At 36.8% G+C, this 14,149-nt stretch overlaps 1 protein-coding gene across 9 annotated transcripts in view; it reads left to right on the forward strand.

Moving 5' to 3' along the window:
• LOC124554896 (nicotinamidase) overlaps positions 1 to 14,149 on the forward strand; it is a 328,203-nt gene that overhangs the window by 139,407 nt on the left and 174,647 nt on the right. For 6 of the 9 annotated variants that reach the window (XR_006968484.1, XR_006968485.1, XM_047128579.1 and 3 more), the window contains exon 1: positions 2,190 to 2,712. Coding sequence is in view for 7 of the 9 variants with exons in the window: in XM_047128579.1 (XP_046984535.1) it covers positions 2,567 to 2,712 (146 nt within the window). In the remaining 2 variants the exon portion in view is untranslated. Of the gene's footprint in view, positions 1 to 1,783; positions 1,802 to 2,189; positions 2,713 to 14,149 lie in introns of those variants that run through there. The other 3 variants (XM_047128580.1, XM_047128581.1, XM_047128582.1) reach the window with 2 other exon arrangements.

A 14,149-nucleotide genomic window follows, 5' to 3' on the forward strand; every position in this document is an offset into this window, starting at 1 on the left:
TGGCCGCTATTATTCCTGATTTTTACGAATGACCTACCATCATGTACAAGCCTGCCATGTAAATTTACATTATTTGCTGATGATACCACCACAATTTTTATGAGCAATAGAACAGATTGTAATCTTGAGGAATCCGTTAATCACACACTCTCATATGGTGTTTATTGGTTCAAGGGGAATGGTCTCTCATTAAATTCCAGTAAGACCAGATTTATTCAGTTCTGTACAAAAACAGAAAAAAGAGAGAGAGAGATAAGTTGACATGTGATAATCAGCCAGTAGAATGGAAACAACAAAATTTCTGAGAGTAAACACTGACAAGAAAATGAACTGGTCTTCGCATATTATATATTGCTGTAAGAGGCTTAGCTCTGCTACATGTGCTTTACGGGTTGTCACTCCATGTGTTGAACCTAACACTGCAAAAGTGGCATACTATGGCTATTTTCACTCTCTCGTTGAATATGGCATAAGTTTTTGGAGCAAAGAGCCTTTAGCTAGGAAAGTGTTCATTGCTCAGAAGCGAGCTTTAAGAGTTATATGTGGATTGCGCCCAAGAGACTCGTGTGGAAATAGCTTTCAAAAACTTAAAATATACACAACTAATGCCAATATATTTTTTGTCTCGTGTGTTTCGTCTGTAAAAATATAGATCTATTTCAACCAAACAGTAATTATCATGAACATAACACACGGAGGAAGAATGACATACACAATGAGCATAGAAATTTGAGGTTCGCGCAAAAGGGCGTCCACTACACTGGAACAAAACTCTTTAATGCTCTTCCTTCTGAAATAAAGACAGAGATTCATAGCAAGAGTAAGTTTAAGAAAGCAGTAAAAATATTTCTGCTAGAAAAAGCTTTTTACAGTCTAGATGAATTTTTAAATAAATAAATTGTAAAATTTTAATATTCTGTGATACATACAATATTCTATGCCACTAAGAATGTTATTTAACTTGAGCTCTGTATATGTGTGTGCTCTGTATCTGTTTTTCCGTATTGCTTTAATGATATTAGGAAAATATGTATCGTCTTTTTTCTGTATTGCTGCTCAAAGAATTTACTGTATAAACTTTTATATAATTACGTACCGAAATGTCTATATATGCTACAAGATTATCATATGGTATTTGTAAAAAACTGACTCGTTCCACATCCTTGTGAAACCAACACAGTTAGACCTATGGAACACGAAATAAAATCAATCAAATTAATAAAATCAAAAGAACTTCTGAATATGTAAATATAAATGTTACTTAAGCTAATGTTGAACTTAGATTGTAAGAATACGTACCTACTTTTAATCTGCATATTTATTTTGCTTGTACTAAGTATAACTATATCCACATTTTGACCTGTCCAATATCACTTGTACAATTTGTGCCCTATGAAAAGTGAACTAATAAAAAGTCAGTCAAACTTTCAGAAACAAACTAGATATTTAATTCGTCTCAGTCTGCGTATGCACTGTAAAACGACGTTAAATTACTAATGAAACACATTTCCCTAACAAGAACATCTTCCTGAATCAAAATACGTACGTAAACAAGACGTATACCAAGTCGATGAGTTTTTCACAAGACAGTGTCTGTTGCCATTTTTTTGTTGTTGTTTCAGTTTGAGAGTTGAATGAGGCGGTGGATTTTTAATGCAAGGCCGAATAAATTTTACGCTAGTACTTCTACTACATCGTATACAGTACGTTGTGCCTCATTCGAAAAGCGCCCCTCAGATGCTTATACAGCATCGCTGTTACGTTTCTGATGAAATCCAAATCATTGGTGTTGTAGCGCGAAGTATGTTTTGAAATAGGTGTTATTTGCAAGAAAATTAGCGACAGATCTGCAGAACACTCCAGTCCACCTAACTTATGGATGCCTCTGTTATCATTTGTACTATATTACACAAGAAAGGAAAATGACAGCTAGAAATTGGCGGCACAAAATAAATAGTAGTTGGGAATCGCCCGTGATTCGTGACGGCATGCATTATATCTAAGGATTCTGTCAACTTAAACAATGAAAATATTGACAGGATTCCATATATGAGCTTGCCATTTTTTGTGGATGTTTATGTCGTATGGCAGTGTAGTGTGTGTTTGTGTGCGCGCATGAAATTAACGCCTTCTTGAAAATCGTCTGCAATACTATCCTTTCTTTAATTTTTTGCAAATCAAGTACGCTGTTCGCGATTGCTTTGGTGTCTTGTACACACGCAGCTCACTAGAAATCAATTACTTCTAGGTTATGGTTATTTGTACTTCTTGCTTTTTCTGCCTTGCGGAAAATGCTGCATTTAATAAGCGGCTATTGAGCACGGAAGCATGGGATTCCCCTTACCTTAAATCGTTGTGATGTAATTTTTCTCCGCATTGTCGGGAAGTTTCAGATTATGTGAGACGTGCCAGTCTCGGATAAGAGAAGCGCTCAGTCTCAATATATGTACAGTGCTGTTAGTGCGAGCTGTTACCTGTTACTGATTTCACAATAAAATAGTGTGTTGCTTTTGCAGTGTGTGAACAATAATTGCACTTGGCGACGCCAATTTCATTCGAGTTTGCCATGGCGTTTATGGACCAAATAAACAGTGTTTCCATGGAGAGTAATGCAGTACATGATGATCCTATTGATTTGTGTCTTGGGCACTATAATCCAGCAGGTGATAACGAGAAGATGGATGCTTGCTTTTCAGCATTTGACAAAAATGGGTGAGTTTCTTTTATGCAGAAAGTCTGGCATTGGCAACCCAATTTATTTTCTGTTGTTAAATTAGTGAACTTGTAAACAATCAGCTATTGAAATGTCTTTGTAGTGTCATGTTTATTAGATTAAAGACAGCTGATGACACACTGGTAGTGGGGTAACTGATTACAAGATATCGAAGAGATTATATAAAAGTGAATGTTCTTTGATATGCAGTACATTCTGTCATTCTATTGTGAATACCACTTCAGCTTAGCACTATGGCAGTTTGTTGAAAGCAATGTACTCTGATGGTGGAAACAATTTCCTGCTCTTAAACATCCTGGTGCATAGTGTTTCTGAAAATGCACCAAGAACACTTTGTTCTGGCCTTGTGAGATTGCTTGTTATGTTAATGTCCCTGGACTGTGTTTTGGTGACAGTTGTTTTGGTTGTGTCTTAACAAAATTTGATATGACTGTAGCTTCACAATGAAGATGATGTTGCTAAGATGTTCAGAAAAATGTGTAACCCCATGTACACTAGTTTATGATGTTGCAAATGTATTATGCTTCCTGTGATAATCCTCTGTCACAAAAGTAGTATTTGGTTTGACTAATTTAATCACTGCATGATGCTCCTTGAGACAGGAGGCAGATTATCGCACAAAACTTAATTGTGTTTGTTGTTTTGTGGCTTATTGTGTGTTTCACAGGGTACTGATATAACTAGATTTGTAATTTAAAACATACTTAAATATTATATCTTCATGATAATATATTAATTAGCAGAAATGACAGGAATTAAATGTGTTGTAATACAGTTCATATTTTAACACTGCAGGAGACAGGGAAAACATTTTGATATTTGATGAACTTAAAAAAAATGTGCGTGTTTCAAGAGCAGGTGCAATCTTTTTTTTTTTTTGTTTTTTTTTTTTAATTTTATTTTATTTTTTTTACAAGAAATGTTGCATACTGATGAGAGTTGCAGCTTTTATATGTAACAACTTTTTAAGAGAAGGTGGCGACTAAGGGAGCAACTGATTATTGAAATATTTTACTCTTGGCTACTTGAGGCATTGCAAATAAACAGTACACACATAACACAAGCCTATTTGGTTACCAGTAATGGCTTCTAAATATTTGACGCTCTAGTGTGGCTGGGCTCAGGTTGCATTGAATCAAATGCCTCCACGAGTCAAGCTGGGGACAGCACAGTCCATGACTAAGACTCATGTATCAACACACCACATGAATACACTTGAGTTCTGATGCTTTGGAGGAGCCATGTCATCTTCCCTGAGTAACAAAATATTCATGCCAGTAAAGTTTCTGACTTTAGAAGAATACTGAGAACTGTCAGTTCTGTGGCAAATGCACAGAGCAGTATTCAAACAGCTGAAAGTTGTCTGAGACCTGGGGGGAGAGAATGATGCTGACTTGAAGTTTATTGAAGATAAGTGCTATCATTTAAAAATAACTGTAGGAGTTGAGAGAGCAAGATTATTGATGGTTCTGGGGATTATACTTGCAAGCTAACATCATTGATTTTACTCATCTCTCAATCCTCCTCCAATAAAATTTGCATCTTCTAAATCATCCTTGTCCAGTAGTGCACCCAGGGTGTATTAGATCCCAGTGTTATTTCTGAGGAAATTGTCTGAAACAGCACAGGTTGTCACAGTGTAATTTATTTTGGATGGTTCCATATTAATCTTTGTACGAAAAACGTGAAAATGTTGCAAGTACTCAAAATCCATGTTCTAAAGATTCTCATGTGCCCAGTAGTCTGTAATTTAAAACTGAGTTTTCCATGGATCAGATCTTTCTATTTGCATCCGCATCCATACTCTGGCAACCACTGTGAAGTGTTTGGCAGAGGATAGTTCCAATTTTACTACATATTAGGGCTTCTTCACATTCCATTAGTGTGTTTAATGCAGGATCCATAAATTTTTCAGTCTGCCGCCTTTCTATAAGTTCAGCAACAGTTTGAGGCCTGCTGGGCATATAACACAGCTAAGTAGAAGGGATCGCATACTTAGTTAAGAATTTGCAGCAGATCCACTGTAAAAAAGCTGTTGAAGTTGTTGATTGTAAATCACAGAGCATTTCATATTTACTCCACACCTATTCATGAATTACACTTAGAAACAAACAAATATTGCATTTTATGAGTATTCCAGTTTTTCAGAGTACTTGTAGTGGTTGGACAGACATAGGCCTAATCAGTTACCATTAACCAACTTTATGCTAGAAACTGCAGCCACTCGTGTTTTCATCAAATAGGTACCTGGTAATTCCAGTCTTAAAGATGATGCGATAGGGGATGGAAATTGCCAACAAGTGATTCATTATCAAAGACTCTAATGAAATGTAGAAGCACAATACAATTTTATTTACATGAAACTAATTTCAGGTATAACCCATCTTCAGAAGATGGCACATATTGCAGTATTATTGCTAGGTTTTCTGCTAGATCCTAAAATCTGTATAACTTCATATTTTAGCCAGATTTGCATCAGTTCAGTAAAATTCTGCTACAGTGTCTCATCTGAAGATGGTGCATATGTCAACTGCTGAAGTGTAATGTCAGGTTGATTTTAGCATCTGGCTGCAAAATCCGACAAGTCATTATGTCAGGAAAGTCTTAATGGCAAGAAATATAATTGTTGTAAACTTTTACATATTTGTCATATTTTACATATATGTCAACTGCTGAAGCATAATGTCATGTTGATTTTAGCATCTGGCTGCAAAATCTGACAAGTCATTATGTCAGGAAGGGAGCCCTTTATTTGCAGTGAAACTGATAACTTCCTTTTCCCATTTTAACACCCAACACTCAGTCAGAAGATGTCCAAGACTAATTCAGTGAAATTGTGCCTAGTTAAAGGACTTTTTCTGTTATATTGTTATAGGCCTATAGCCATATAATTCTCAAGCTGTCACATTATTTATATGTAAATATGTGTCATGATGTGCTACCTCTGGACACCAGCTGCACTCCATTTGTATAAGGCTTACCAAATCCTTTTAGTCTGTCTTAGGTGGACATTTACTTTCATGGCATGTTATGGGATTGGTACTGCATTTTACGTACTGTAGGGTTCTACGAACTATAAGGCACACCTTAATTCTTTAGCAATTTAAAAAATGACATTTTTATTATTAGATTTGCAAAGCCAGATTAAAAAAAGATTCTTAATTTATAAAACTGAACTCATCTTTAGAACCCCTAAAAATTGTCATCTGAACTTCCTCTTTGTCATTGTTGACCTCTTCATGTATATGATGGTCTTCACTGCCATCAAGAGCGTGATTTATGCCACACTTCATGGAAGATTTAATAATAATGTCTTCTCTCACTCAAGACGATGACTGTTTTATCCACAGACACACTTGTTTGATTGTAGGTCGTTGTAAAGCTCCCTGTGGCACGAATTCATGTTGGGTTTCATCCGTCATCCACTTGCTCCCTTCCTCTCTCATATACACTTTAAATGGTTTAACTATCAAGACATCAGGAGGTTGCAATTGTGAAGTAAGTCCTCCCAGAATAACAACAGGCTCTGTATTTCCCTGTCCCAGTTTCTCTTTTACAGAGTTTTTCAAATGACTACTAAACTGTTCTAGCACAAGAAGAGAACTCTTCTTACATAAAACATCTTTCCTTCTCTCCTACACTCTGTTAATCTATGTACAATAACCAGCAGTATTTGAGAAGGTTTTGACATTGTCTTGTGCTAGAAAAGATTGTTGGATTAAGTTTAGTGCCACCAGCACAACGTGAAAGGATTACAGTGTAGTGCTTTTTTTTCATGTCCACTTGTTTGTATAGTTTTAGCACTTTTCATGCTAACAGTTCTGTCACTCGGTACATCAAATGTCAGAGGAGTTTCGTCCATATTCGCTATTGGCTTAGTTTCACACTGGTTTTCTTTCGATGTTGAATAATACAGTGATGGATAGGTAATATTTTCTCTTCATACTTTTGTGACATTTTCTGAGATATTTTGATTTTGGTTCACATGCTAAGTCTGTGACAATTCATAAACCTGTAGCACCCATCACCTCTACCATTAATGTCTGTTAAGTTTCACTGCAGTGCTAGCTTACCAACATGTATTTGAATAATTATTTTATGAATTCCAATGCCATTTCAATACTTCATCTTCTAGTTTTGCATTAAGTCCTCTATTTGCACACTTTGTCTTCCTCATTTTTTTTCGGTTCTTCTTTATTACCCCGCTAATTGCAAATGATTTTTTTTTTATTTGTTGGTGGAGGGTCCAAATGCCGCTCAGCTGCTCTGTTTCTGTGTTCTTCTGCGTATGTTATTACTTTCAATTTATAGCCCGCATAATACGGATACATTTCATTTTCCGTAATGAAACTGTCTATTAATAAAAATATTCTTACCGATAACAGAAATCGCTTCCAATTCAACCAATTCAAGTTCACTGGCTCTGTAGACTGCAGTGACACATCATAGAATAGACAGTGTTCCGGGTTTGTGATGGCGGGGCAGGAGGGCAATTTGTGAATCCCTGCAACTCATGTTCATCACATCAGTGCACTGTTGCTGCCAGTTGAATCCAGTGTTGCCATGTAGAGATAGATTTCCCGTGGCATCGAATATATGGCCAATTTTAAGACTGGCAGGAATTTTAAATCAAACACTGAACATTTTTGTATTAATTTTGAGTATAAGGTGCACCTGAATTTTGGAGGCAATTTTTTGAAGAAAAAAGTGTGTCTTCTAGTCTGTGAAATATGGTATGGTTTTGTGATTCTGAAACCATAAACATCCAGTGGCTCAGGTAGACAAATGATTCACACCAAGATCCAACCAGGTGACCTCTACTGGCTAATTCTCCCAGGAAGTCAACAGCTGAAAAGGAAGAATTGTCGAAAGTAACAATGTATATCTGTACCAAACCATATTCATGTCTTTATTGTCACATTTTATTTGCCTACCTCACCAGAGTACATTAAGGCAAGTTTCCTCCATTTTAAAGTAAGACAGTATATTCAAACTCTTTTGTGATGTTTCGAATGTAAAAGGTATGGACACTAGACGTGCATGTAAGGGATGGATTATGTGTGTAGCTATGGCATGGCAGCCTACAAAGTGTTGCTCATCCATTGTGCATGAAATGCCCCAGCAACCACAGAACATGGCTTCCCAGTATTCCTTGAAAAAAGAAAATGCAAGGTATTAGAGTGCATTGAACCATGAAGTGAAAAAAATTCAGTTCATTTAAGCCACTCACTTGCACATCCTCACTCACTTCCATTGCAGTCAAACCTGTGACAAAAGTTAATACAGCCACACAAACACAGACTATGAAAACAAGCACAACTACACATTCCTGCCACTGCACTCGTAAAGCCATTGTTTCTACTTCTGTAGCCACCACGGCAACAGTAATAAGTTCTGACCAACACAAAAATAACTGTCCCCAGCAATGTAGTACTACTCAGTGGATTTAGTAACCCAGATATACCAAGCCCAATTAAGGAAGAGGTTTGACACCTAAAGAAACAGTAAAATAGTAGTCAGATATAGTGGATCTCAGACCACATATGGTCAAATATCTGTTGTCATAGGTAGGAAAAGTTGGTCTTTTTTAGGATAAATCCAGACAACAGGTTCCCCTGCCTAAAGAGTATCTCCAGCAGTTTAAAAAATACTGAAACAATCACTCACAAGAAAGATTTTAACATTTCATTTATCACACATACCAGATGTCACACAGAAAAACAAACCACTGGAAAGAATAACATGGGGCATTTCACAGACTTAACAATCCTCCATCAAAACATGCAATCAATAAAAAATTAAATACAACTGTTAGAAATTGAGCTCCAATCTTTGAACTGCACAGTAGTTTGTATTACTGAGCAATGGTGTAGAGACACAGAAAACCAACATGTAGTATTATCATTGTATGAAAAGGCAAACTCTTACTGCAGGAATACGTCAAGGGGTGGAGGATCATGCATTTATATCAGTAAAGGAACTCTGTTCAAATCAAGACATAACCTCAGTACAGTAAGTGAAAACAAAAACTTTGAAATATCAGCTATTGAATTAACAGGGATTGATATAACCAAGAAATTAATCATTTTGTGTGTGTATAGATCTCCAAGTGGTAGCGTAAACACTTTTTTCAATACACTAACAGAAGTTCTAGATGAAGTCTCAAATACAAAGGTCTACATAATTCTGCGTGAAGACATTAACATCAACACTAATATCATAAATGAATCCAGCAGCACCTTCATAAACATCGTTCAAAGTTTCGGCATGTCCCTGTTGGTCAATAGTGCAACAAGGGTTACTACAATGACCACATCAGTAATTGACCATGTGGCCACAAATATGGACAGGGAAAAATGTGATGTAGCTGTAAAAGATCTCGGACTATCAGACCATGTCTGTCCAATAACAACAATAAAATCAGGCTGGGAATCATTCCCTAAACACCGCAGTTCCATGAAAAAGATTCACAATGATCCAGATTTCTTAAATTTCTATCATAGATACAAAAATATCTATGAGAAGATGCTGAAAAAAAAGTGATTTAACGACAAAATAATGTATAATGCAGAGAATAAAAGCAAAGCAGTCTGGGATGTTATAAAAAAGGAAACGGGGAGAGGCAAACAAATACTGAATAACATACTGCTAAAGAAAGGGGATGAGGTAATAAATGATCCACAGCACTTAGCAAACTCTGTAAATGAGCATTTTTCAAGCATTGCAGAGAAGGTACAGCAAAAATTCCCCAAAACTGATATAACATCTGTAAATAACGTTACACTAAATACAATGATGTTATTTCCAACCACAGAGAATGAAGTCAATAAAACTGTTAAAGAACTAAAAAATAAAAAGTCTGTAGGCTTAGATGAAGAACCAGTGTGTGTACTGAAACAATGCATAGGGATTATACAAGGCCCTGTAACAAATTTAATAAATGAATCCTTCACATCAGGGACATTTCCAGAACAGTTAAAACAGGCAAGAGTTGTACCTTTGCTTAAGAAAAGTAATGCAGAAGACATAGGAAATTACTGGCCCATTTCCCTGCTGTCAGCATTCTCAAAAATAATAGAAGCAATTATGAAAGACAGATTAATGATTTACCTGAATAAATACAATCTTTTAAGCGAATCACTGTTTGGTTTCCGAAGTGGCAAAAATACGGAGCCAGCCACAGTAGAATTCACAAAAGTTGTACTTGATGCTCTTGATAAAGATGAGTGTGTCACAGACATATTGTTGGATCTTTCTAAGGCATCTTATACAGTCAACCACAAGATTCTATTAAATAAAGTAAAAACATTAGGAATAAGAGGGGTAACTAATGACTGGTTTCGATCATACCTAGCAGATTGGGTACAAAGGGTAGAGATAACACATACTTCAAATAGATGTAAACATTTAGTAAAACACTTATCAGAACCAAAATACATTAATATAGGGGTTCCACAAGGTAGCATATTAGGACAAATACTATATACCAATGACTTTCCCAGTAGCGTTACTCATGGTGAAAAAATTCTCTTCGCTGATGACAGCAGTATTATAGTCACTGAGAAAACAAGAGAACTCCTTGCCTAGAAAGCAAATGAAACTTTCAAGGAAGTTTTGGTCAATAAGCAATAAAGTGACATTGAACATAGAAGACTAATGCTATGAATTTCAGTTTGAAGAGGAAAAATGACAATGTTAAATTAAATGTAGATGGCACCTCTATAGACAGTGTAACAAATGCAAAATTTCTAGGAATGAATATTGATTCTCAGTTGAAGTAGTTCGAACACACAAAGGTACTTGCAAACAGAATGTCATCAGCATTAGAATCCTATCAGCAGTGTGTAACATGCAGTGTCTTTTAGTTACATATTATTCATATGTACACTCAGTTCTTAGCTATGGCATTATTTTTTGGGGAACAAACACACAAAATATGAACACAATTTTCAGACTCGAGAAAAGAGCCATAAGAATAATAACCAAAAATACTAGTTGAGCTCATTGTAAAGATCTGTTCAAAACACTGGGGATTTTAACTGCCCCATGTGAATACATTTAACAGTCATACACATCAAAAATAACATTGGTAATTACTGCACAAACAGCTCTGTCCATGACCATGCAACAAGAGATAGACTCAGCTTACATTTACCAAGAAAAAATAAACATAAAACTCAAATAGCATTTTCTACCAAGGAATAAAACTGTACAGTAAATTACCAAAAGAGATTAAAGAAATTGCAAAAATACACTTATTTAAAAAGGCAGCTAAAAAGTATCTGTTAAGCAATACATTTTATACATTGGAGGATTACTTAAATAAAACAGAGTTGAGGTTTGATGAAAAAAATGTTATACAAATAAATAGTAATAATGATGATTATAAAACATCCAACATTCCACACAACACCTTCGCTTTATGTTTTTTTTCCTTCTTTTTTCCTTTCTAGAAATACTTACCCCAAGTTATGCATAGCACAGTACTAACACCTCTTCCTCTTTCTAATCTCAACATCTCACTCATTATAGAGGGATGCTGACTCAGTTTTTCAGGATAGCAAATGGGAATTTGTGGTACAGAAAATGCCCAGAGATCACCAGTGTGTGTGTGTGTGTGTGTGTGTGTGTGTGTGTGTAGCGAGTGAAGTGTTATGAAACAGTGTGTGTATAGTGTGTGCAGTGACTGACAGTGAAATATGAGTGAACAGTGTGGCATTACATTATTTAAATAAGTTATTTGTAAAAAAGTATTGTATACCAGGAGTATAGGCGTGGAGAAGCCAATCTTTCTACGGGAGAAAACCCCGAATGAAAAATCCTGGTCCTCCAGGTTGGGGGTTGGCGACGGGCTACCAACCCGTCCTGGAAAAAATAATCACTGGTACTAGCATCACAGAAGAGCCTCGGATAGGACTGATCCCTGTAAAACGACCTAAGCAAGAACAAGGACTATGGAAGGAAATACAACTAGGGACCTGGAATGTCAGAAGCCTATACCAACCTGGGGCAGCAAAATGTGTAATAAGGGAGGCAGATAAGTATCAAATTGATCTATTGGCCCTGCAAGAAACAAGGTGTACAGAAACCGGAGCTACAGAAATGGAAAAACTATGTTATATTCCATGGAGCCTCAGAAACAAACCACTCACTAGGAACTGGTTTTGCAGTGAAGAAATCACTCTGTACCACTCTCATAGATTTTAAATCAATCAACCCCAGAATCTCACTCAACCACAGCCACGGGAAAACACAAACTCACATATATAAATTGTCATGCCCCAACCGAAGAAACCGATGACATCAAAAAAGATATTTTCTACGAGGAATTAGAAACGGTTTTAGACAATGTACCAAGTGAACATTACAAAATTATCCTTGGAGATTTTAATGCGAAAATAGGGAAAGAAGCAGCCTTCATGGGGACCATCGGAAAGCACAGTTTACATGATGTGAGCAGTGATAACGGCACTAGGCTGGTTAGCTTTGCGACTGCAAAAGGCTTGTTTATAAGTAGTACTGATTTCAACAGGAAGAGAATATATAAAGGAACCTGGGTGTCTCCAGATGGGAAAACAGTGAACCAAATTGACCACCTAATTGTAGAGAAGAGAATAAAGAAGTGGATACAAAATGTTAGAACGGCAAGAGGTGCGGAATGTGGATCAGACCACTTCCTTGTCAGAGGAAGGATGAAAACAATATGGAGAGCCAGGAAGCACAAAAGAATGCAAAGAGTCACTCGATATGACCATGAGAGTCTGACTGAAGATAATATAAGAAGAACTTTCAAGATAGCACTAACAAACCGTTTTGAGGCTTTGAATGAAGAGGAAGGAGATACTGTGGTAGATCAGAACTGGAAGGCGATTGCAGAGACCAGTAAAGAAACAGCCCAAGAAGTAATCCCAAAGCGAACTAGGGGAAAAAGAGTGTGGTTCAATGAGGAGTGTGAAGGAGCTATCAGGGAGAGACAATGGGCCAAACTACTGTGGATACAAAGCAATATGCAAGAAGAAGAAAAATCGAAGTTTGAAGAAGCACGACGGCAGACCCAAGCCACATTGAGGAAAGCAAAGAGAAAATATGTTAAAAGTATCATGGAGGAAGCTGAACAAGACTTTCATGGAAATAGGTATAAAGAACTTTATAGAAAAGTGAAAAGTTTTAAAGGAGGGACATACCATCAACACAGATTCATAAAAGATGCCAATGGAAGAATGTTAACAGAAGATCAAAAAATTGGAAGAAGATGGATGGAATACTTCAGAGAATTACTAAACTCTGATGAACCAACCGAACTACTTGAGTTTGATGAACCAGTAACAGTAGACCCAGAATATCCTCCACCCACCATTGAAGAGATAAGGAACCAGATTAAAAACCTTAAGAATGGTAAAAGTCCAGGTGAGGACGGTATTCCTGCTGAACTTCTCAAGGCTGGAGACGCAATCCTCTGTTTCAAAATCCACAAGCTAATCGAGCAAATTTGGGTAAAACATGAAATACCAGAGGAATGGAAGGTAGCTGTGATATGCCCCATATATAAAAAGAAAGACAAATCCGTATGTGACAACTACAGGGGCATAGCGCTACTCAACACCTGTTATAAGATCTTCTCCAACTACCTATTAGAACGAATAAAACCTATAGCAACAGACATAATTGGAGAATACCAAGGAGGTTTCCAGGCAGGGCGATCAACCACGGACCAGATTTTTGTCCTAAAACAGGTCTGTGAAAAAATGTACGAATACGGACGAGAGATACATCTCCTGTTTGTAGACTTCAAGAAGGCTTACGACAGTATACATAGACCTAGCCTTATTAGAACTATGACAGAGTTTGGCATACCAAAGAAGTTGGTCAAGCTGGTAGAGTTATGCCTAAATGACACAAAACTTAAGGTTAAGGTAGGCAATCAAATGACAGAAAGCTTCCAAGTTGTAACAGGATTACGCCAAGGAGATGGGCTATCACCTGTCCTCTTCAACCTGGCACTTGAGAAGGTAATGCGGGATTTCAACAAAGAAAACATCAAGGGCATTCAAATTGGTAATGAACACATTACATATCTGGCCTATGCAGACGACATTGCACTATTAGCATGCACACAAGAAGATCTGAAGAGAAGTATCCAGACCTTGGAGTTATTGGCAGCTAGGATCGGTCTACAAATTAGCTCTGAAAAGATCCAGAACTCTCAAGATTTAATTGTGAACAACACCAGGTATAAACATGTGAAAGAGTTCAAATACCTTGGATCATCAACTGAAGCAGAGATAAAAGCGTGACTGCAGGCGGGAAACGGATACTATCACTCTCTAGGCCCTATATTAAAATGTAGAAGTGTCTCGCAACAACTAAAGCTAAGGTTGTATAAGACATTAATAATGCCAGTAGTACTTTATGGTT

Source organism: Schistocerca americana, chromosome X (assembly GCF_021461395.2).
Source record: "Schistocerca americana isolate TAMUIC-IGC-003095 chromosome X, iqSchAmer2.1, whole genome shotgun sequence".
Classification (NCBI taxonomy): domain Eukaryota; kingdom Metazoa; phylum Arthropoda; class Insecta; order Orthoptera; family Acrididae; genus Schistocerca; species Schistocerca americana.